This window comes from Telopea speciosissima, chromosome 11 (genome assembly GCF_018873765.1).
Source record: "Telopea speciosissima isolate NSW1024214 ecotype Mountain lineage chromosome 11, Tspe_v1, whole genome shotgun sequence".
In the NCBI taxonomy this organism is placed as follows: domain Eukaryota; kingdom Viridiplantae; phylum Streptophyta; class Magnoliopsida; order Proteales; family Proteaceae; genus Telopea; species Telopea speciosissima.
In genome coordinates, this window is record NC_057926.1 from 9,838,348 (window position 1) to 9,861,863 (window position 23,516).

The following is a 23,516-nucleotide window of genomic DNA, read 5'->3' on the forward strand; positions in this document are numbered from 1 at the left end:
ATATCTGTAGAAACCATCTTGGTAAAACTGTGTTTGCAATTTCTTCTCCAGTTTTTTTTGCATACGACAATTATGGGTGAGGCCTTACAATCCGATCGGCATTACTGGAATGTATTTCAGAAGGTTGTGACTAGTTATCTTTGAAGCTGACAATATGGAAGTGATCCTTCATCTTCAATGGAAAAGATCTTCATCCCCTTTAATGATAGATTAGATCTATTCTTGAGGATATTGTGTATGTGTTGCCTTACTTTGAATCTTGTATTTTCAGTTATGTTCCAAGGAAGCAAAACAGTATAGCAGAGAGTTTGGCCCAAAATGCCAAAATTGGACACTAATGCTACACTTGCCCTAAAAAAAATCCTCCTATCTTGATGGATCATCCATGATCCAATCCCCCCATGACATGACCCATATGAGGTCATCAACTCCACGGCCAGGCCCACGAATTCACCGAAGTTTAAATCCAACGGCGGAACAACGTCACAGTTAAATATGTATGAATTCCTCCACGGCCAGAGTTTGAACAGGACCTGTCACTGACTCACTGCACTGGTTGACGATATCTATGCGAAGTATACGGAGATTTTATTGCGAAGCAATTATTAGTTTATAACTACGTAATCCCCGTTTTAAGTAATCTGTCTTTCAATTTCTTTATTTCGTTTTTCGCTTTTACTCTCTTTTTTCAGTGTCTGTTACTCCTTACTTTCTATAAATCTCCTCTTTCCAAAACAAAGAATCCAAAATTCCAAACCAGATTTTCTTTCTTTGGTTAGGATTATTTTTTTTTTTTTGCGCTTTTCTTTCAAATCTGAGGAAAAAATTCACTTAACTCTAGTCCGAAAACTTCAGAGGAATTCGGTGATGGAATTCAAGCTCAGAGGAGACGAAGACAAGACTTCGACGTACTTTTCTTCTTCTGGTTCCATTGATGGCTACTTCACCGAGCAAGCATTGCGTGGTACTTTCTTACTTACAAACCCCTTTCTTTCGTTTCCTTTTGCTTTTATGTTTCTTTGGGGGTTTCAAGTTTCAACTGATATTTAGTTTTGATTTTCTCTGCGAAGAAACAAAAAAGTTTTTCTGATTTTTTTTTTTAATTCCTTGTTTCTTGGGGGAAAGCGGGTTATATAACTGGTGACATGGTGAAGAGTGATTTTGTGAGGAATCCAATGAATGTTAGAGCAGCCATTCAGCGGGAGTTTGAGAAGGAGAAGATTAGAGATGAGATCATCGCTGCAGAGAGGCGGGCTCTTGAGATGGAGGTAAGGAGGGAGTTGCTACTGGAGCGCGAGTTGGCTCTACAGAGAAGGAGCCATGCCAATGCCCATGCGTTTTCTGTAATGGGTTCTTCATTGTCAATGTTGAGGGCTGATCAAAGGCTCTCCTTGATGCCTCATCCGGAGGGTAGCAGTAGGGTCGACGAGAGTTTGGGTTTTCCTACTCGAGTGGAGGTTGGCATGCATCAACCAGAAGGGGCTAGGCCTGAGGGGAGGCTCTCACTGCCTCCGGAACTTGGGGTCTTGGAGAAGCTTCCGTTGCAGAGAAGTTCAGAGCCCAGAGTGGCCGATGTTAAACCTCTTCCTGAAGTGGGCAAGGGGCAAGTGTTGTTCTTTGTGAGTGCCTATTCTTACATTGCTTCAGTTTCTTTCCTACGATTATTTCTTTGTTCTTTTTTAACAGGGAGATTTAGTTCAACCATGCTTCATCTTTTTTTTTTTTCCCACCCTGCGTTACTGGATTGTTTCTTAGGGGTAATTCTGTGAGATTCTTTCTGCAACTGCTACCTTTTTTTCCTAATTAATTTTTGGTATGTTCTGGTACTGCTACAATAGCCTTATATCCTTGGATTGTTAAAAGCTTCTTTTTTGGGGATATATTTGGTTAATGTAATTCCTGTGATAGATTTATAAATTATAATATAAGGAATTATTTGCTGACATATTACTGGCTAATAATGCTGAACAGAGAAACTAAGAAAGACTGTAAAATATATGGTTTCATGCATGCCATGTAGGGGGGGTGCTATTTGAGAGAGAGAATAGTTTCCCTTTACTATTTGATGTAATTTAAGTTATGTTTAGGCTTAGGTTAGGAAATCTGGATGTGTGATTTTTGTAATGGTGTAGACTGATATGACTGAGACAATGATTTGAGATCTTTGTGTTATGAATTATCCATATTTTCCCAAGAACTATTGGTCGAGGAACTAAAACTCGGAATTCGACCAGGTTGCAACCTTGGAAAAAACCGAGTTGACTCGAGATCTCGATTGAGTTGGTGTATTTTTTTTTTTTCAACTTGAAGGCTGGTGTCGGTGGCTTATAGACTAGTTTGGGTCTGAAACTTGGTACTCAGCCTATTTTAGGCCATTTAAACACAATGACACTATCAGATTTTTCAAAAACAAAGTCCAAATCGGAGTTTCACTTAGTAGGAAACCAAGATAGACACTTATGCTAGAAACCAAGACAGACACAAGACAAACACTTATTTATGCCTAATATTATTTAAGTAAATGTTTACTTAAGATATTATTCATAAGTAAGCAAATACCCCCTCAATTTGAATCCAATAAAAATAGTTAAAAAATCAAATTCCAAAAGGAAAAAAAGTCAACTCCCCAGTTCAAGAACAAAAACTAAATTTTCGGCGGTAGGTGCAATTTTCAACTTTTTAATGCTAGGGTTTTTCTCAAATCTAAAAATTCCATAAACCTCAATATGGTAAAACATTGCTAAAAACCAAAAGTGTAGTAAAATATTAATTTGTTCTAATGTCCAAAAAAATATTTTCATTTAGAGCGATTTTGACAACATTCGCGCACACCAAATTAAGTTTGACCGGTACATAACTCTTTCAATATAAATCAGATGTAAGCAAGTTTTCCAACAAGTCCAAGATTGCTTAAATCTGATTTATATTGAAGGAGTTATGTACCAGTCAAACTTAATTTGGTGTGCGCGAATGCGGTCAAAATCGCTATAAATGATAATATTTTCTTGGACATCAGAACAAATGAATATTTTACCGCACTTTTGGTTTTTAGCAATGTTTTACCATATTAAGATTTATAGAATTTTTAGATTTGAGAAAAACCCCAGCATTATAAAGTTGAAAATTGCACTTATCGCTGAAAATCCAGTTTTTGTTCTTGAACTGGGGGGTTGACTTTTTTTCCTTTTGGAATTTTATTTTTTAACTATTTTTATTGGGTTCAAATGGGGGTATTTGCTTATTTATGAATAATATCTTTAGTAAATGAAATACAAATACAAAAACATTTTTAAGTAAATGAAATACAAATACAAAAACATTTACTTAAATAATATTAGGCATAAATAAGTGTCTATATACCAAGATTTGCATAGATAGGTGTTTGTATATCAAAATGGCAGTCTCAGTAGAACTCGACAGAGAACTCACGAGTTCTGGTACTTTATAAGGTAAAATGGGTCGAAATCTGGGTCGGGTCGAGATCTTGGATCTCAACTCGACCGAGATTTCGACCGAGTTATTACACTTTTTTTAACTCACAAGCCATCTAGTCTCGACCTTGGGAAAACTTGAGATCTTGTGAGTTTTAGTTCCATGCTTTTGGTTAATCGCAAGAAATAATAAATAACGAAAGTTCAATTGGTCACAGAAAAATAAAATAAATATGCCATTGCGCGTGTCACAAGTCTACAAGCCTTTCTCATTTCAGTGCTCGCCTTTTAAATCTTCTGTAGGGGCCCATTCCATTATTCACACAAAACCTTTGATTACTTATGGCCACCTTGCTTGAGGAATAGTTTCATGAAAATGGAGACAAACTGGAATAACACCCAATATTGTTTTTGGATTGAGTGGAAATGGGATATATGGAGACCCAAAGAATGGACCCAAAAGACACCACCGTCTACTCGGGGGAGGAGATTGAAATGGTGGACTGAAAAGAATGGTCCATATTTGAGGACGGGGCTGCCTTGTGATGCAAAGACATTTTAGTTGAAAGGGAAAGCAAGAATTTGGGATTTCCATGCTATATATGATAAGGGGATTGATCCCATCCGTGGCATGGGCCTGCCCGCTTTCAAAGTCAAGAAAGGACTTGGTACCGGCAATAGTCAGGTCAGGTAGCTGCTTCTCATCTGCCAAACAATTAAATACACTTTTCTAAGCCTCCGATCCTTGTTGTGAGAGCATTTTGAAAGATGTTACCACAAAGATGCCCAACTAGGAATTACATTGACTTCCTCTTAGTCCAACATCTAATGAATCTCTGACAAAAAGAACTAAATGTGGTTTCTTGAGCTTTCTAAGCCCACATCCTACGTCAAAATCCTTCTGACAACCGCCACTGCAAATGAAAATTGATAGAACCCCAAAAATATCAAATAAAAAAAAAATTCAATTATCGCTATGGTACCTCCTTGTTGTGTGACTTGTGTCAGACTTTTTTTATCTTCAGTGAAGATTTTTTTTTGATGCTCCATTGACTTCCAAGGATCTGTAGAAGAGTTCATAGTGCAACTCAGTTTAACAGCCCAAGCTAACTAGAGTGAAACTTTATGCCTACCCTGGCAATCCGGGTTCATCCTGTATATTTTGAGCAGCACATTGCATGCTGTGAAGTGTGAACTGCAAACAGTTGTGGTACTTGATATCATTGTTGAAGAAAGTTTTGTCAATGAGAGTTTACCTCTCAGCCGTCATAGGCTCTCAGCTAATTTTACTGCTTTTTGTTTGCAGCCTGACACATAGAGTAAATTCCATTTGCTTCAGTAATATAGTGGTCTCATGCTTAGTTTACTGCATGTTGATTTGTATTGCATCATTATAATGACTATTGGTCCTTAATCAAATGTAGGTCTCAATTGAATCGTTCAAATTACTAAATCATAAAACTTATAGAGATAAATCATCTTGACATGAAGATAGCTCTCAGTGGCTGTTAGAATTTCTTATCTTGTTTGAAAACGTGGTTAGTATGCAGTAGGCATAGTTTAAAGACGATATATCCCAATGTTTGGGAAAACCCTAAGCTGTTTTTGTCAGTAGTTAACCTCCATTTTGGTTCATGGTCCAGCCATATGATTCAGATTGTACGACCGTAAAATAAGGGAAAAAGAATGCTGCCTGGTCACGTGCACCCTGTGCCCAGACCCCCCCCTCTGAAATTACCGCCCTGCCCCCCTACAAAATAAAAACTCCCTGGTCGATGACCCTGCGTGCATTCCCATTGGCCCCCATGCTGGTTCAGGGGCCGCGTGTCCAGGCAGCGACCCCTTGCCCATAAAATAATTATTAAAAGGTAAGAGGGTATATATTTTCCAAATTATTTATCAATGCTAACTGTACTTATTAGTTTATAGGTAAGATCATTATGGTTCAGATGATAGATTGTGAGTTTGAGAGTTTTAAACTTCTTGTCTAACTTATTTTTAGGAGTTTGTTCTCTTATCCTACAATAGCCTGACTGTGGGCCTATGGAATAATCGTCTGGTTTGGATGTCCAGTTTTTTGGTTCAACCGTCCTGTCTGGATTGTCTTCGATCAAGTCAATGCTTTCCATAATAATAGTGGTATTGAGTTTTAGCATGACTGCAAAATGGGCAGATGAAACAGTTCTAGCTAATGTTTTGAAAACCACATCTGAGCAGATGGTCAGATTGCTAGAATTGTGATCGATCTTAATTTTGATCATACTAAACCCCATGTATCACATGTTTATTGAAACCTTTGACTTCATTAAAGACTCCACATCAGACAGTTGAAGAATCAAACTGAACAATTAAACCAGGAAGTTAGGCTGTAGACTCATGTTCAGGGTATTATATTGTAAGAGAATATAATCTTAAAAGCATGCAGTTTAACAAGTCTCAAACTCAAAACTTCATATGGAGTGCAACCTTATGGTCCTAGCAGAAGTCCATTTGATTATATAGTTGTTCTATTTATTATATGTACTATACTTCTTTTTTGGGGGGCGGGGGAGTCAGACTGTTTGAACCAGATTGGACTATCAAACTGTCAAGCTGGTGGGAAAATTGGTCAGTTATCCATCCTGTTAGTTATTAGGGCACTGCTTTATCAAATGGTTGGTGATTCTCCCCCACCATCTAATGAACTAGCCACATACACCAAATATCTCAAGAGCATAAACTGATCTCTAGGTCTTTCATTATTTCACTAGGTTTCCTTTTCTTTACATACTCTGTTTAATTTATTGTCTCTTTTTAATTTTTTTTTTGGTATTCGGCTATTCGCATATTACAGATGTTATTTGTCAGGATGAGGCTTAAGAAGAGAAACTGATATAAAGGAGAACCAATTTGGTTTTATGCCAGGGAGATCCACGACAGAAGCTATTTACCTTCTTAGGAGACTAATGGAAATTTTTAGAGCTCACAAAAGGAACCTCCATATGATCTTTATCAACCTAGAAAAGGCCTATGACAGAGTCCCTAGAGAGCTCATTTGGCATGTCCTAAGCAAGAGAAGGAGCTCAAGTAGTTATGTGGGTATAATTAAGGACATGTATGAGGGCGTGGTGACGAGTGTCCGAACTGCAGAGGGCCAAAGTAGTGAATTCCCAATTACAATTGGGTTACACCAAGGATCAGCTTTAAGCCGTTATTTGTTTGCACTCATCATGGATGATTTAACCAGACACATCCAAGATGAGGTTCTTTGGTGTATGCTATTCGCTGATGATATTGTTTTGATCGATGAAACAATGGAAGGGATTAATACAAAACTGGAGGTTTGGAGATCAAGCTTGGAATCAAGAGGTTTTTAAGTTAAGCAGAACAAAGATAGAATATATGATGTGTAACTTCAATCAAAACAGGAGAGGTGATGAAGTGGTGAAACTTGAAGAGCAAGAGTTACCACAAATTGAATGCTTTCGATACCTGGGGTCAATCATTAACAAAGAGGGGGATATAGAGGATGATGTGTCCCACAGAATTAAAGTAGGGTGGATGAAGTGGAGAGGTGCATCGGGAGTATTATGTGACAAACGCATGCCCGTTAAGTTTAAGGGGAAATTCTACAAGACAGTAATAAGACCAGCTATGACTTATGGGGCGGAATGTTGGGCAGTAAAAAAGAGTAATATAGATAAGATGAGTGTAACAGAGATGAGGATGTTGAGGTGGATGTGCGGCAAGACCAGGAGAGATAGACTAGGAATGATTGTGTTAGAACCGATTTGGGAGTTGCATCAATATAGGACAAACTCCGTGAGAACCGGTTGCGATGGTATGGTCATGTCCAACAGAGACCCATGGATGCACTAGTAAGGAAGAGTGACCAGATACAGCTTAACGGAGCTAAAAGAGGTAGGGGCAGACCTAAAATGACTATTGGAGAAGTAGTAAGAAAGGATATGCATGTTATAGGGCTCAATCCTAGTATGACCACAGATAGAGTTGTTTGGAGGACAAAGACCCGTGTAGCTGACCCCTTGTAGGGGATTGTTCCTAGGATGCTACTTTGACTACTGCTTTGACTTATACCTCTACTTATTTTCTTCTAACTCCCTTTTACTCCTTTTATTTCTCTTACTTCCATTATTGTTATAGCATCTATCGGATCCATGTAGCCGATCCCATTTAGTTGGGATAAGGTTATGGTTGTTGTTGTATTTGTTGGGATAAGGCTTAGTTGAAATTAGTTGAGTCTAGTTGTACAGTTGTTATATCTGTATCCATTGAAGACAGGATATCCATAATTATGCTTCTTATTCTATGGAGGAGCATTAGGATATCTGCACCCCTTTGAAACTTTATTGATTGAGAATTTTAGTGTTTAAGGTCTTTCTCATACTCAAGTTGAGCTCACAAATGGGACGGTAAAACATTCCACTGTAATCTGGTGAGGTGTATGAATGTATCTATGAGCATTACATGACCCTCACTCAAATGTCTTCACTCCCAGATGCATTTTGTTCCAAGGATAAGTGTAAAACAGTGTTCCAAGGATAATCAGCAACCCAAGGCTTCCTACCTTGGTTGGAGAAATAGAATCAATGAGAGAGCGTCAATGTTGCTAAAAAATGTTAATGACAATGAATAAACATAAAATATGTTTGCATTGTATGCATCATCATATCTTGAAAGTATATAATCAATGGGTAAGAGATCAGCAGTGAAGTTAGTATATCCATCTTTGCATACCTATTATTGGGAAACTCATGTCATCCTTCACCTCTATTCCTTTTTTAGCACAATGGAATAGTGTTAGAGCTTCAACAATAACAACAATATAGCCTTACCCCAACTAAATGGGGTCGGCCACATAGATCCTTGCTCTCCAATCAGCTCTATTCGAAGTCATATACAATGCAAGTCCTTTGCTATACATGCCTTTACTCACCACTTCTCAAATGGTTCGTTTAGGCCTGCCCCTAGCTCTTTTAGTTCCTACAATCTGAATCAATTCGCTCCTCTGTACTGGAGCATCCCAAGGCTTCCGTTGCACTTGGTCATACCACCTCAAACGACTTTCTTGTAGTTTATCCTATATCGGAGCTACTCCCAAATCAGCTCTAATATGGTCATTCATCACCTTATCCTTTCTAGTTTTGCCACACATCCTAATGAATCATCACATCCATCTCAACATCATCATCTCTGCTACACTTAGTTTATCTATTAGACGCTTCTTAAGTGCGCAACATTCTGCACCATTCATTACCTTATCCTTCCTAGTTTTGCCACACATCTTGATGAATCATCATATCCATCTCAACATCATCATCTCTGCTACACTTGGTTTATCTATTTGATGATTCTTAAATGCGCAACATTCTGGACCATTCATCGTAGCCGGTCGTATGATAGTCTTAGAAAAATTTCCTTTAAGAATTAAAGGAATGTGCCGATCACACAACACTCCGGATGCACCTCTCCACTTCATCCATCTTATTTTAATTTTATGAGCAACATCATCCTCCATAGCACCTTCTTTATTTATGATTGAGCCCATATACCAAAAATAGTCACTTTGTGGAATCTCCCTCTCATCAATATTTACCACCTCATTAACTGTCCTAGTGTAAACCATATCCCTCGTCTTTGTTTTACTTATCTTAAGACCTTTTGATTCCAAGGTTGGTCTCCATAACACCAACTTGGCATTTGGGGTGCAATAGGGTCGGGTTGGGCTGGGCTTTATAAAACCCTATCCCAACCCTGAGTCTCCATTGCTGGGCCGAAGCCCAATCCGACCCTTACTTAGGGCCTGAAAAATCCAACCCTGACTCGCCCTCAGGGTCGGGCCGGGCTGACCCTGATTGGCCCTGATCATGGGGAGGGGGAAGGGAGATGCATGGGCTGGACTAGGCCAGGGATAAAATTATCAATTTTACTTAAAATAACACTATAATAAAATGTTTCACTTATTATCTTCATATATAATATATTATATAACAAAATGTGAGTGACATTTAAAGTGTATAATATATATATTATATCAATGTATATATTTTATAGTATAACTTAAAATAGGGTCGGGCTGGGCCTAGCCAGGCTCAGCCTAAGGCCTCAACCCTGACCCAACCCAACCTTGACTCAGGGTTAGCAATTTCCAGCCTTGACCTGCCCTTAGGGCCAAGATATCTCAGCCCAGGCCCTATTCGGGCTCAGGGCGGGTTCGGGCTGACAGGGCCAAACTTGCACACCTACTTGGCATTAATCCTTGTAAATAATAAGAGAAGAAGAAAGAGAGAGAGAGAGAGAGGCGATAGCTTTGTGTAACTCTAGGAGTCACAACCTTGTGTCGGATCTGCTACTTCATTCAATATCTAATTAACCAAAGGGCATAACAGGAAAAGTAAGAAAACGAAAAAGAAAGCATAATACCTAAACAACCCCTAACCATCTAACCATCTCATTATTAGCGCTAGCTAGTGCTAATACCGAGACTTACATAGTCTTGACCAATACTCCCCCTCAAGCTGGAGCATAGATGTTAATCATGCCTAACTTGTTACAAATATAACCCACTCTTGCACTCACCAAAGACTTTGTGAACACATCTACAAGTTGCTCTCCTGTACAAACATGACAAGGAGAAATCAGCCCTTGTTGCAACTTTTCTCGGACAAAATGGTAGTCTACTTCAATGTGTTTTGTTCTTTCATGAAACATAGGATTCAAAGCAATATGGGGACAACAGCTTGATTATCATACCAAAACTGCATAGAATAATCGTCTGAAACTCCAAGCTCAACCCATAATTGTTTCACCCACATCAGCTCACAAATAGCCTGTGCCATGGCTCGATACTCTGACTCTGCACTAGATTGAGCCACAACTATTTGTTTCTTGCTCTTCCAAGACACGGAATTCCCTCCAACAAACGTGCAATAACCTGTAGTTGATTTCCTGTCAATTGGAGATCCAACCCAGTCAGCATCTGAAAAACTCTCTATCTGTCTATGACCATGATCAGTATAAAGTAGACCACGTCCAAGAGCCTTCTTGAGGTAACGCAAGATACGCATAACAGCCTCCCAGTGAGATGTTTGAGGAGCAAACAAAAAACTGACTCACAACACTAACAGGAAAGGCAATGTCAGACCGAGTCACAGTTAAATAATTCAATTTTCCTACAAGTCTCTAATACTTCTCGGGCTCACCCAGAACATCACCATCATCATCTGTAAGCTTTAAATTGGAATCCATGGAAGTATCCAAAGGTTTAGAGCCCAACATCCATGTCTCTGAAAGAAGGTCAATAACATATTTTCGCTGTGAAAGCGAAATTCCTTTCCTTGACTAAGCCACTTCTACACCTAAGAAGTACTTCAATTTTCCCAAATCCTTGGTCTGAAATTTTTGCTACAAATGCATCTTCAAGTTCTCAATTCCTGAGGCATCAACCCCTGTAATAAGAATATCATCTACATAAACAATAAGAAATATTCTCCCTACACCAGAATGCTGGAAAAATACTGAATGATCACTACCACACCGTGTCAGCCCAAACTCTAATACAACTTCAGTGAACCTACCAAACCATGCCCGAGGGGACTGTTTCAGCTCATACAAAGAGACTTCTTGAGTTTACACACCATACCAGCAACAAACCCAAGAAGTTGCTCTATATAGTCTTCCTCATTGAGATCCCCATGTAGGAAAGCATTCTTAACATCTAACTGATGTAGGATCCAATGATGAGTAGCAGCAAGCGAAATTAAAATACAAATAAAAATAAGCTTAGCCCTAGGAGAAAAAATATCCAAATAATCCATACCATACACACACTGTGTAATTAAATAAGTTATACTTTAGGATTTTGACCGTTTACTGCCAATCAAGGGTGCAAATCCAAAACACCACTTTGGGTGACTTTTTGGAATTTAAACATTTACATGTGTTTATATAGCCTAAAATAGGGTTTCCATGAAGTTTCAGGCCTTAATTTGGCCTAAAGCCCACCGAAATGATCAACTGAAATCTTGCAGGAAAAATACAAAATTTCGGTCGAAATATCCAAAATTTCAAGTATTTTGAATATTTTGGTCAGACCGAAACACCGAAACGAAACGAGATTTTAAACATTGCATACACTTGGGTATTGCCCCTTGCCACGAGTTATGCTTTCAAATGTGCTAAAGACCCATAAGGATTAACCTTCACCACATAAACCCAATGACAACCAATAGCCGATTTACTTGAGGTTAATGGAACAAGATCCCATGTCTAATTTCCCTCCAACGCCAACAATTCCTCATTCATAGCAGCCCTCCAACCAGGAATAGATAATGTCTCTGCAACAGGATAATTTTCAACAATAGTCAAACATGAATGGAAGGTAGAGGACAAATCAGAATAGGACACAAAGTAAGAAGTAGGATGTTGGGTACAACTCCAAACACCTTTACGAAAAGCAATAGGAACAACAAGATCATAAGAAGTATCCAAGGAAGAAGAAGTACCTACTGCAGGATCAATAAGAGAAGAAGGAGAAGAAACAGACGAACTGGGTAGAGCCCAAACTTTTCGAAGGTGGCGTTGGTACATAATAGGAGGTGGCGATGACGGTGCTGGTGGTGGTGAAGAAACCTATGGAATTGGGTTAACAGAAGACTGAACACCATAAATTGGAAGATCATCATCCAACTTAGAAACAACAAAAAAAGAGTCATTATAGGGGGCAGATTCAAAAAAGGAAACATCAACAGTGATAAAATATTTCTGTAATTCAAATGAGTAACAACGATAACCCTTTTAGGTGCAAGGATAACCAACAAAAAGACACTTAAGAGCTTTAGGATCCAACTTTGAAACACCAGGACGATGATCATGAATAAAACAAACACTACCAAAGACGCGCAGTGGTAGAACAAACAAAGGCTCGGAAGGAAATAACAAACAATAAGGGATACTACTACGTAAAACAGAGGATGGCATGCGGTTAATGAGGTAACATGCAGTTAAAACAGCATCTGCCCAAAAAGGTTTGGCCGCTTTCATCTCAAACAAAAAAGACCGGGTGACCTCCATTAAATGTTTGTTCATGGCCACACCATTTTGTTGTGGGGTGTCGACATAAGAGGATTGATGAATAATGCAACATTGAACCATAAAGTCAGTAAAGGGAGCAAAAAAGTACTCGTTAGCATTATCACTACGAAGAGTGCGTAAAGTAGTCTGAAATTGAGTATGAATCTCATTCACAAATGCACAAAAAATAGAGAACATCTCTGAACAAAATTCATTAAATAAATCCAGGTAACCTTGGAATTGTCATCTACAAAAGTAACAAAATAACAAAAACCTAACTTAGAAACATAGTTGTCAAGGTGGCAAGGCGACCCAAGGAGGTAGAGAGGTGCCTAAGTGCTCAGGCCACAAGAGCCCTCAAGTGTTATTTTTTATTTCCCCCCTTTTCTAAAATTATTTAGTGTGCTACAATATTTTAGCATGCTACAATATATACCTTATATCATAAAAAATCAACATTAAGCCTCCTCAAGTCATAAAAAATCAACATTAACTCACCTCAAGTCATCAACAATCGACATTAAGCTACATCAAGGCACATTAAGTCATAAAAAATCAATATTAAGCCACATCAAGTCATAAAAAATCAGCATAGAACTAGAAGACTACAGAATTGAAGAAGCAAGCTATTGGAAGTTTGAAACAATCAAAACATACATTTTGTTTATTCTTTTCTTAGAAAATGTGATCTTATCTATAAGTAATTAAATTGCTCTCGATTTAGAGAGATGTTCTAGTTCTTTAAGAAGTTTGACTAGTCAAATGATTTTACTTTTACACGAGACTTTTTGTATTAGTTAGAGCACAAAACCAGCTTTCCAACAAATCCAAATTTGGTTAAATCAGATTTATATTGAAGAAGTTATGTTCCGGTCAAACCTTATTTGATCTGCGCGAATGTTGTCAAAATTGCTCTGAATGAAAATATTTTTTTATATATCAAAACAAATGAATATTTTACCGTACTTTTGGTTCTTAGCAATGTTTTACCATGTTAAGATTTATAGAATTTTTAAATTTGAGAAAAACCCCAGCATTTGAAAGTTGAAAATTTCACTTACCGCCGAAAATCCAGTTTTTGTTCTTGAATTAGGGGGTTGACTTTTAATCCTTTTGGACTTTGATTTTTTTACTATTTTTATTGGATTCAAATAGGGGGTATTTGCTTATTTATGAATAATATCTTAAGTAAATGAAATTACAAATATAAAAACATAAATAAGGGCTAATACCGGGTTTAATACCAATAAAACCCAGTGCAAGGCGTCTTGCAATAAGGCGGTTGTCGCCTAGGCCCCAACAGAACCTCTTGGATGCCTAGGCGCTGCCTTGGCGACACCTTGACAACTATGCTTAGAAACGACTGGACAAGGACCCCATACATCAGAATGAACTAAAGAAAAAGGTTGGTCAGACCGTTTATTGACTCTAGGAGGATAACTCACACAGTGAAGTTTCCCAAACTGACAGGACTCACAATTTAAACTAGAAAAAGACCGAAAACGAGTATCTAAAAGCTTTAAACTCTCCAACGAAGGATGACCCAAACGACAATGAATTTGGTGCGGTAACGCCACACTTGAACACACCATGGATGAAGTGTCCTCAAGTATATACAGGCACCCCCCATTCACAACCTCTACCAATCATCTTCTTTGTCTTAAGATCCTGAACTATACAAGACAAAGAAAAAGGTTAAGGAACAAATGTAGGTTTTGGTAAATCTATTAACAGACAAAAGATTAAAAGGAAAGTCAGGTAAATAATGAACTAAAGACAAGGACAAAGGAGTAGCACGAACAATACTAGTACTAGTCACTTCAGCTAATGAACCATCAACTAAAGTAACATTAGAAGATGACTTGTAGGAAAGTATACCTGAGACACCAGTCATATGATTTGAGGCACTTGAATCAATGATCCAGGGGCGGGAAGTTGTAGACAAACACGCAATGGCATTACCTGTTTGAACAAATGTAGCAGTTGGAGGCTGGGATGACTGAGAAATCTGAAACTGGGTAAAACGTCCATACTCCTCATCAGACATCTTCATTGTCTTACCCTCAGACTGTGGAGATGACAAAACAGCAGACTCAGTAGTAGCAGCGGAATTGACAAACAGTTTTTGAGGTGGTTTGCCATGAAGTTTCCAACAAAAACGTTGGATATGTCTTGGCCGACCATAATGGTGTCAAGTCTTCATTGAACCTGAATTATTTGTAGTAGCCTAAGTACCCGAAATAGGAGCTTTGCCAGAACCAGTCCCACGACCACCACTACCACCATTACCTGTCCCATTATTGGGCCCACGAAGCCAAGGCTGAATTATCAATTAGGTTGGAATCACGAGAATTCTCATGAGACTCATAGTACCCGGGAAAAAGTATATGAGAACGTGGCTACCTTATCACCACCAAGAATATGAGAACGGAATGAATCAAACTCCTTCTCGAGTCCTCCCAAAAATCCCATGACAGTGAGCTGCTCTCGCTGATTTTGCATTTGTTTCACATTAGAAGTGATAGGAAGTAGAGAATTCGGCTCCTCATACATCCTCTTGAAGTCAGCGAAATACTGGGTCAAAGGACGACCCTTTCGATCTAACCTATAAAACTCCTGAGACAGATCATAGATGCAAGAAAGATTGTTCTGTCTGGAATACAGAACATTAAGAAATTCCCATAGCTCCTTAATAGTGTCAATGTGGGTCACCAAGTCAACAATATGATTCTCCATAGAATTCAGCATCTGTCACAAAATTCTTGCATCAATGGATCATCAACTAGTTTAATCTTCGACAAGTGATCATGTTGATCATGTCAAGTCAATACAAACTTAACGATTTTCTTCCATTGTTGAAAGTTGGTAATCCCCACTAGCTTCTTTTCAGTAATTTGATTGGATGAAGAGGAAAGAACCTCAGTCACCACATTCGTCGATTGCTCAGACATTATTCACAAGCCAAGAGATGGAGTGAAGTTGCAACAAGTCCAAAATCTGGACAATGTCGATTTCTGCAAAAAACTGATCCCGAAAAACCTTGACAAATATCAACTTTGCCAAAAAACCCTGACAAAAATCAATTCCAAATCCTCAACCAAAAAGAAAGTTGATCTCTTCAGAAGACCGGAAAATTTGATTCTAGAAACCTTGACAAAAATCGATTTCTCCAAAAAGCCCTAGAAGAAAAATCAATCTCAAAAACCTTGACGGGTTGTTGCCAATCTCTAATCCTAAGACTTCAGCTGCAATCTTCACTCCTTATTCCTTACATCAAACACCATAGAAGAGAGACCTAGTTCTTAATTTTGAAACATGAACTAATCTCTAAACAGTCCTAAAACAGCATACGGTGCTGCACCCCTCAAACGAAAAGCAAGAAGCCGCAAGACCTCAAACTGGTATGAACCACTCAAATCGATGGGAACCTTGAGAATAAGGAAGATAATAGGCTAGAAGAACTGTAGCAGTTCCTAAAGCTCTGAAACCATGTAAATAATAAGAGGAGGAGGAGGAGAGAGAGATCACCAAAATAAGCTTGTTTTATTAGGAATAAGTCTAGGGTTGGGTTCTATACATATTGGGCCTTTGATCTCATGTGTTTTCGATGTAATAGGTCACTTTTATGAACCTAAAGTATGGGTAATAGGGTTGCATACCGGGTTAGGTTAGATGTTTTATTTCCCAAACTTAGTTTTATTTATGTTTTAAATTGAACCGGTCCAAAACTGGTTTGAACCAGTGGTTCAATTTAAGTGAAGTTAGAATATTCTTTTTTTATTCTCTAGGACTATTTAAGTGTCTAGTTGGGCTGGATTAGGACTCTGTTTTGAGTCTTTCAGTTTCCTAGTTAGTCTAAGTTACCTAATAGGTTAAGGATTGGGTTAGGCCTTTCCTTTTTAGTGTAAGAGACTATTTTTGGGTCTTTTATGTAAGGTTGTAAGGAGGGCAAATTTTGATATTAATGAAAAACTGTTGCTCCTCTTCTTCTCCATTGAAGTTTTTTGTCTTGTGTTTGATCAAGGCTGGTGGGATCGGGGTTTGATCCGATTGACACCTTGCAGTGTGAAGCCCGGGTGGTTCGTTGGTGGGATTGGTGTTTGATCCAATCGACACCTTACGGTGTGAAGCCCGGTTGGTTTTTTTAAGCTTTCTTTCAATTCTTTGAAGATCTCCTTCAAGTTCAAGATCAAGATTCAAGATTTATTGAAGATCCTCTAACCAACTGAGCTGCCCTTGCAACAACAGTAAGTTGGAATCATCCCCATCTCCAATCTTCTTCTTCTCCTAATCCTCTACATCCCCAAGGCCTTCTTAATCAACCAAGGAAAGTTCGTAGTGACATGACTATTGAGGAAAGGATTGAAACTGCAGAAATATAGAAGGGAATGCTCTTTTCAAAGATGAGAAACTTGAGGTACCCATTCTTCTCCTAATCCTCCAAACCACCTCAAAACCCTAATTTTCCCACCCATCTCTTGAAACCATCCCATCCCCAAAATTCTTAAAAAACCATTCAGCTAACAACAACTTCACATAATTGAATCGAGTATTCTCCTGCCCAATTGGAATACTTGAACCAAGCTGTTTTCTCATTACCCCATTCAAACCACAACATCCCACCTATTGCCGGAGGTCATCCCATTACCCAAATTTTTCACAGACCAATGACCAATCCAACCATCAGAAACACACCATACCTTAATCGAATTTTATTCCTCACACTAGGAATAATTGATCCAAACCCTAGCCCCAAATTTCACCAAAAAACCTATTTTTGACCTAGCCGATTTACCTGTTCATAACAGATCCTGGTTTACTGGCTCCTAGTTGGTCTTCTACCAATCTAGGACTACATTACAGGGAAAATAAGAAAAAGAAAACAAAAGCATAATACCTAAACTACCCCTAACCATCTAACCATCTTGGTATTAGCACTAGCTACGCGCTAATAGCGAGACTTACATAGTCTCAACTAACAATCCCTGCTCTTGTCTCATCCACCAAGACAATATCATCAACAAAAAGCATACACCAAGGAATCTCCTCCTGTATGTCTCCGGTTAAATCATCCATGATAAGCACAAACAATAAGGGCTTAAAGATGATCTTTGATGCAACCCAATGGTAATTGGGAATTCACTACCTTGACCGCCTTATAGTTCTTACGCTGGTCACCACACCTTCTCTTATCCAATATATGCCAGATTAACTCTATGAGGACTTTGTTGTATGTTTTTTCTAGGTCAATAAAAACCATATGGAGATCCTTCTTGCCCTCTCTAAATCTTTCCATGAGCCTCGTAGGTAAGAAATAGTAGTTTCTTTTCTCAGGTGGGTTTCAATAACCCTCCCATAACTTCACAAGATGAGACATTAGTTTTATGCCTCTATAATTATTGCAGCTTTGAATATCACCTTTATTTTTGTAAGTCGGGACCACAATGCTTCTCCTCCATTCATTTGGCATTTTCCTTGGTTAGCCAAGATAAACCATAGATACCTAAGTTCTTCCATACTTCTATTGGGACTCATCTGGGCCTGAAGCCTTGCCTACTTTCATCTTTCTTAAAGCTTCTTTTACTTCAGACAACCTAATTTTGCGTATATATCTACAACATGTGGTGTCTGTATGAGTAATGCAGTCTTTTAAGTTGCTATCCCTCGGAATGTCTTCATTTAGTAATTTGTGGAAATACTCATTCCATCTCTTGTTAGTACTCTTATCATCTTCGCTTCCATACTTCTAATTAGCCAATAAGATTGGTCAAATTTTCAAGGTTAGCATTCTATTTGGAAAAGCATCTATTTCTCATTTGGTACAAATTAATGTGCCATTTATCTAGTATAGCCTAGGTACAATCATAAATGCAGTAGTCTCCACATGTTCTCCTTTAATAATAAAGTGTATATCCTTTGATGATTCTCTGGTTCTTCTCTTTAAAGGCATTACCAATGACTGCATGGTTGGCCAGTATATCAATTTGACTGCACCACACTACTCAGTTGAAGATTAGACAGTGTCTTGAATCCATATCTATCTTTTTCTAATGCTTCTGCTCTTCTAGACATGGCTCTAGCTAAGTCCTATTGTCATTTTCTAGCTTGCTACATATATCATTTAGCGGAATTCATGTACAGTCTGATGTAGGATAGGTTTAATAACCTTAGCCATGAGGGCCGAGGGTCTAAATATGAATACCTAGGGATTATGTTAACAAATATCCTTGAGGGTGTTAAATATGAATGAACAATCTAGAATATGGAGATGAAGAAAACCTAGAGGGAGAGCCAATATGAAATCATTTTTTGCATTAGAAAAGCAACTAACCAGTCAAGAAGCCAATGACTGTTGTTGATAAAAAGAAAATCCAGAATTTATTTGGATTCATGAAGAGGTTTGTAATGAATTCTGTGTATTCTTTTTCTTGAAAGTAATCAAGATTGTGATGGGGAATAGATCTATTCCAGTAGTTGCAGGTTTTAAAACTTTACCTAACTCAATTATGGAGTTTAAATCAGATAAAAAATATAGAAATCCTGGCCTGGAATGTTAAGAAGGTTGCATACAGTGCAGCAAGAAATATGGCAGTAGCCCAAAGAATTGCATTGCAGCAAGCAAATATAATAAAGCATCTGTTGTAAATGTTTCAAGAACCCTTCGCTGTATTCCATTCCTGAAGGAAACCTTCAGAGTCCACCATTCTAAGATCAAAACCCTATTTTAAATTGTGGAAGTGTGGTCCACAACTTGATTTTATGGGCCAATAAGAGAAACCTAACGCTGCAGGGGAAGAAAGTGGAGGTAAAAAGGCATAGATATGTGATGCAGTTGCATTAGACAACGTATGGAGGCCTATAATATAAGGTGCTGGTTGCAGTCCAATGAGCTGAAATTGATCTTTGGGTAGTTCTATTGTAGGTTGAGCCTTTTTTTTTTTTTTTTTGGGTTTCATTATGATGGGCCTAATTTATAAGCCCCATAAAGTGGGGATAAAGTTGGTTCATGGGAGTTAAGTGCTTGAGTTAGATTAGAATACTTAATAGCTAGATAGAGGTTTGTTTTGAGTTTATTTACTTTATTGAGTGTGTGAGTGTGAATAGGAGTCCTTTTATGAGTCAATTTAGGAATTTCAGGTCTATATTTATGTAATATACCCCTATCAATTAAAGTTGATTTGAGTAAACAGTACTTTTTCTTAAGAGTTTCGGTGCTGTTGAGCTTAGCATACAAGATTGGTATCCCATGCCTGATTTCTTCTCTTCTCTTTTGTTTTCTTCTCCTCTCTTCTTCCACACATTTTCTCTCATCTTACTCCCAAGAAGATCGATCTCCTCTCCTCTCTTTTTCCTCTCCTTCTATCAATCTGATTTCTCCCTTAATAATGTAGTTGCTTCCTTTATCTCGGATCTGATAATTGGGCCTGCTTGCATTTGAGATCCATAATCTGAATTTTTAGATTGTATTATTTGATATCAGAGCCAAATCTGGTCATTAATACCATGGATCATAGTTGTCAAGGCGCCTAGATTACCAAGGTGTTGGAGGGCCACCTAAGCGCTTAGGCAACAAGGCGCCCGCCTAGGTGTAATAATATTTTTTTAACGCATTCATTATGTCTAGTAGAATCAACATTTAAGCCGCATCAAGAATCAACATTGAAGCCATATCAATACAATGTGGTGTATGTATGCTAGAAGTGACCTAATATGAGAAAGCCAACAAATAATGAACAACTCAACAAATATAGGATATGATGAAGTATATTTTAAAAACAAATCAATAAAGTAATAACATGACAACATATAGTTAAAAAACTGAATTATATATATATATATAGCATGTAAATACGTAAGTATGTATTATACTAACCTCTATCATGCCAAAATGAGTGCCTCCAGGGCCCTCCACTATAACTGTTCACTATTGGTAGATGTGAACAGTGAACCCTTGTTCAATGCAACAATTGCCTACATAAGAACAGAGGGTATATAGTCCAATTTCAAAATCAAACTTTTAAGTTCTACCACAACGAAGAATAAATAGAAGGAACCAGTATCGATAACAGAGAAGAAGAAGAAGAAAGTGAAAAAGAAAGACCAAAACAAATTAATAGATAAATGGAGAATAAAAAAAAAGAAACTACATAAAAGAAAAATAAAGAGATGAAGGGGAAAAAAAAGGAAGAGAAGAAAAAGGAGAATACTAAAAATAAACGATTAATAGAGAAATGAAGGTAGGTTGAAAAAAACAAAGAAAGAAGGAAGCAGCAACTGTGGTAAGGGCCGTAAGGCAGTATCAGAGAAGTGCAGAAATTAAGGAAAAAAAGAGAAGGAGAGAGATTTGAGGGATTCACGCAGTAAGGAGTATCAAACCCTTTTGTTTTCTCTATTTATAGACTCTAATTCCATTTAGCAAGGTGTATTCTAATCTTGTATACATGTGAATGAAAAAAATGAGAAATAGAATCAAACAGTTATATTTTACAAAATTAAAAAAAAACACAAGTTGACCTGCCAGCTTGCAAGGCAGGACACTGCGTCAGCTTGGCCGCCTAGGTGATGCTTAGGTGACCCAGGCGGTTGCCTTGCATGAATTCACATTAGCAAGCCCACGCCTAACATCTAATGTAAGACTAGGTTGCTAGTCCCAAAAAAAACCCACAAAAATTCAAAATTAGAACAAACTCAGAATTAGAAAGTTAGGGTTTCAAGCCAAACCAGCCAAGTGATGGTCACAAAACTTGGATCGAGTGTAGTGATAGGTAAGGGGAATCTTTGCTCCAAATTTCATCCAATTGTGATGGTTGGATCTTGAGTTATGGGCGAAACACCAAAATAGAGGGTTATGGAAAAACCTCCAAACAGTGCTGGATTAGAGCTCCAGCGAAGATCGAGTGGAGTAGGGATAGAGAAGCACCTCTGCTGAAAGTCACAGCCAATAGTAATTGCTAAATTGTGAGTTGTGAGTGAGTTCCCAATTTAGAAGGTTAAGGCCTGCAGGCAAAACCAGCCGGCAGAATCCTTTCAAACTTGGGTTGAATGGAGGAGATCGTGAGGAGGTTGTGTGCTCCAAAAATCAGCCAAGTCTGATGAGTATTTGCTGAGATATGATCTCCACAAGTCACAGCATCAAATCTGGGATTGCAGGGGCAGCAGCAAGTCTCAACTGATAGCAGCAACCAGCAGCAGCAATAGGGGAACTGCAGCAAGCTTCGATTGATCTTCTCAAGAGTTGAAAGCAGTCTCAACAGCACAAGCAGTACACAGGGATCGATGGGAATGAAGAGAAGATGGAGAGGACAGAAAATAGAAGGTTGGGGATCGGTGGATTAGGCTCTCACAGCCAGGCTCCTTCAGCCCTTCAAGTCACACACAAAACTTGAGAAAGGAATCATAATTTGCAGCAAAGCATTTTCATTCAACTGTAAAGCGTGGGGAGGCTTCTAAAAGCCTGTACAATATATAGAGGGCTATGCTTGCACCTCAAGTTAAAAGAAAATAGAAACTTACATAATTAGAAACTAAACCTGCAACATGAAAATAGAAACTAATTTTGTTAGTAACTAGGATTCACTAGAATAGAAACTAATATGCTGCAGCTGGATTCTTCTTCATGTGGACCCCACTTGATGTTCTTCACTTAAATGGCTAAGTCATGTGGTCCCCACTGAGATTCGACCAGCACTTGAAGTCAAAATTGAGTCAATAAAATTGACTCTTATGCCCCCACAATCTGGGTTTGAGAGACCCAGCAACTCCCAGCCCTATTGGGCTGGCCCAACACAAAGTTGGTTGGCCCTATGGCCCATTGGGTTGGTCCACCAATTGGTGAAGTGAACCAGCCCTTCTCCCATGAGTTCCCTTAGTGTATTTCTTGCCAAACAGCTTGGCATCTGCATCAACATCCCTATCAACGCCTGGACGCCTAAGCGACACCTTAACAACTATGGAATCTACCTTCTTGTTTGCTATCCCCCATAAATTTCTACTTGTGCAAGAGAACTTACGAATGGTTGAAACGAATATCAAAGAAACTCTGTTACAATATAAAGAATGTAAGAACCAAGTGCTGATCACATTTGATTGTATGGGATCTTCATTCGGTAAATTGATCTCAGTTGTTGAACAATGGGTGGAAGAACAAGACGACAAACCACCGATGATGGAAGACGTAGTGGCACCAGTTATTGTTGAAGAGCCACTTATGTAGGAACATACAATGGTTGATCTTTTGATTGAACCAGTAGAGTTTGTGCTTCCACATTGCGACATACAATGGTTTCAATTTCATTGATTTTGTACCATTGGATTATGGTCTGATCTTTCATCTCATGGAGTCAAGGAGAATGGTTGATAATCGCGTTGAAGATTCTTCCGTTATAAAAAACTCAATGGCAAGTTTTTCTCAATGCCGAGGGAATTGATGTTGTTGCATTAGATATTAATCCCATATGGAGGTCTATGCGCAAGATTGAGGGGCCCATAAGGTGTTGGTGGCAGTCTAATGAGCTGAAAGAACCTTTGGGTAGTTGTAGTATAGGTTGGGCCTCTTAGTTTTTTGGTGTGATTGTAATGAGCTTAATTTATAAGTCCATAAAGTGGGGCTAAAGTTAGTATACAGAATTACTTTGAGTCAAGGTTCAAGAGTTCAGTTTCGGTACAGGTTTCGTCCAGTCAAAAAACCGAGTTGGGCCGAGATCTCGACAAGTTGGTGTAATATTTTTTTTTGAACTTGAAGGCTGGTTTTGGTGGGTTTTAGACCTAGGTTGGGCCTGAAACTTTGTACTCGGCCTATTTTAGGTCATTTAATTATAATGGCACTATCAGATTTTGCAAAAACAAAGTCCAAATAGGAGTTTCACTTCAGACCCTAGGTTAGTAGGTGACGACATACAAATAGGCCCTATTCTACACATAATTTAGTAATTGAAAGCAATCAAATCATACAATTAATATAAAACAACTTAATTAAACATTACAAATGTAAAAGTGTACAATAAATCAATCTTA

General features: G+C 38.3%; 1 protein-coding gene and 1 long non-coding RNA gene across 2 annotated transcripts in view; one reads left to right on the forward strand and one right to left on the reverse strand.

Moving 5' to 3' along the window:
* Nucleotides 1–841: 841 nt before the first annotated feature.
* Nucleotides 842–23,516, forward strand: part of LOC122646739 — a 28,421-nt gene continuing 5,746 nt past the window's right edge. The window contains exons 1-2 of the mRNA XM_043840342.1: nucleotides 842–964; nucleotides 1,126–1,619. Of these exons, the coding sequence (XP_043696277.1) occupies nucleotides 868–964; nucleotides 1,126–1,619 (591 nt within the window). The 5' untranslated portion in view covers nucleotides 842–867. The remainder of the gene's footprint in view (nucleotides 965–1,125; nucleotides 1,620–23,516) is intronic.
* Nucleotides 8,005–18,354, reverse strand: LOC122646740. The gene is made up of 3 exons (XR_006330685.1): nucleotides 18,248–18,354; nucleotides 17,998–18,006; nucleotides 8,005–8,237 (listed from the first exon to the last, which is right to left on the reverse strand). It is a non-coding gene; the product is annotated as an uncharacterized LOC122646740 (long non-coding RNA).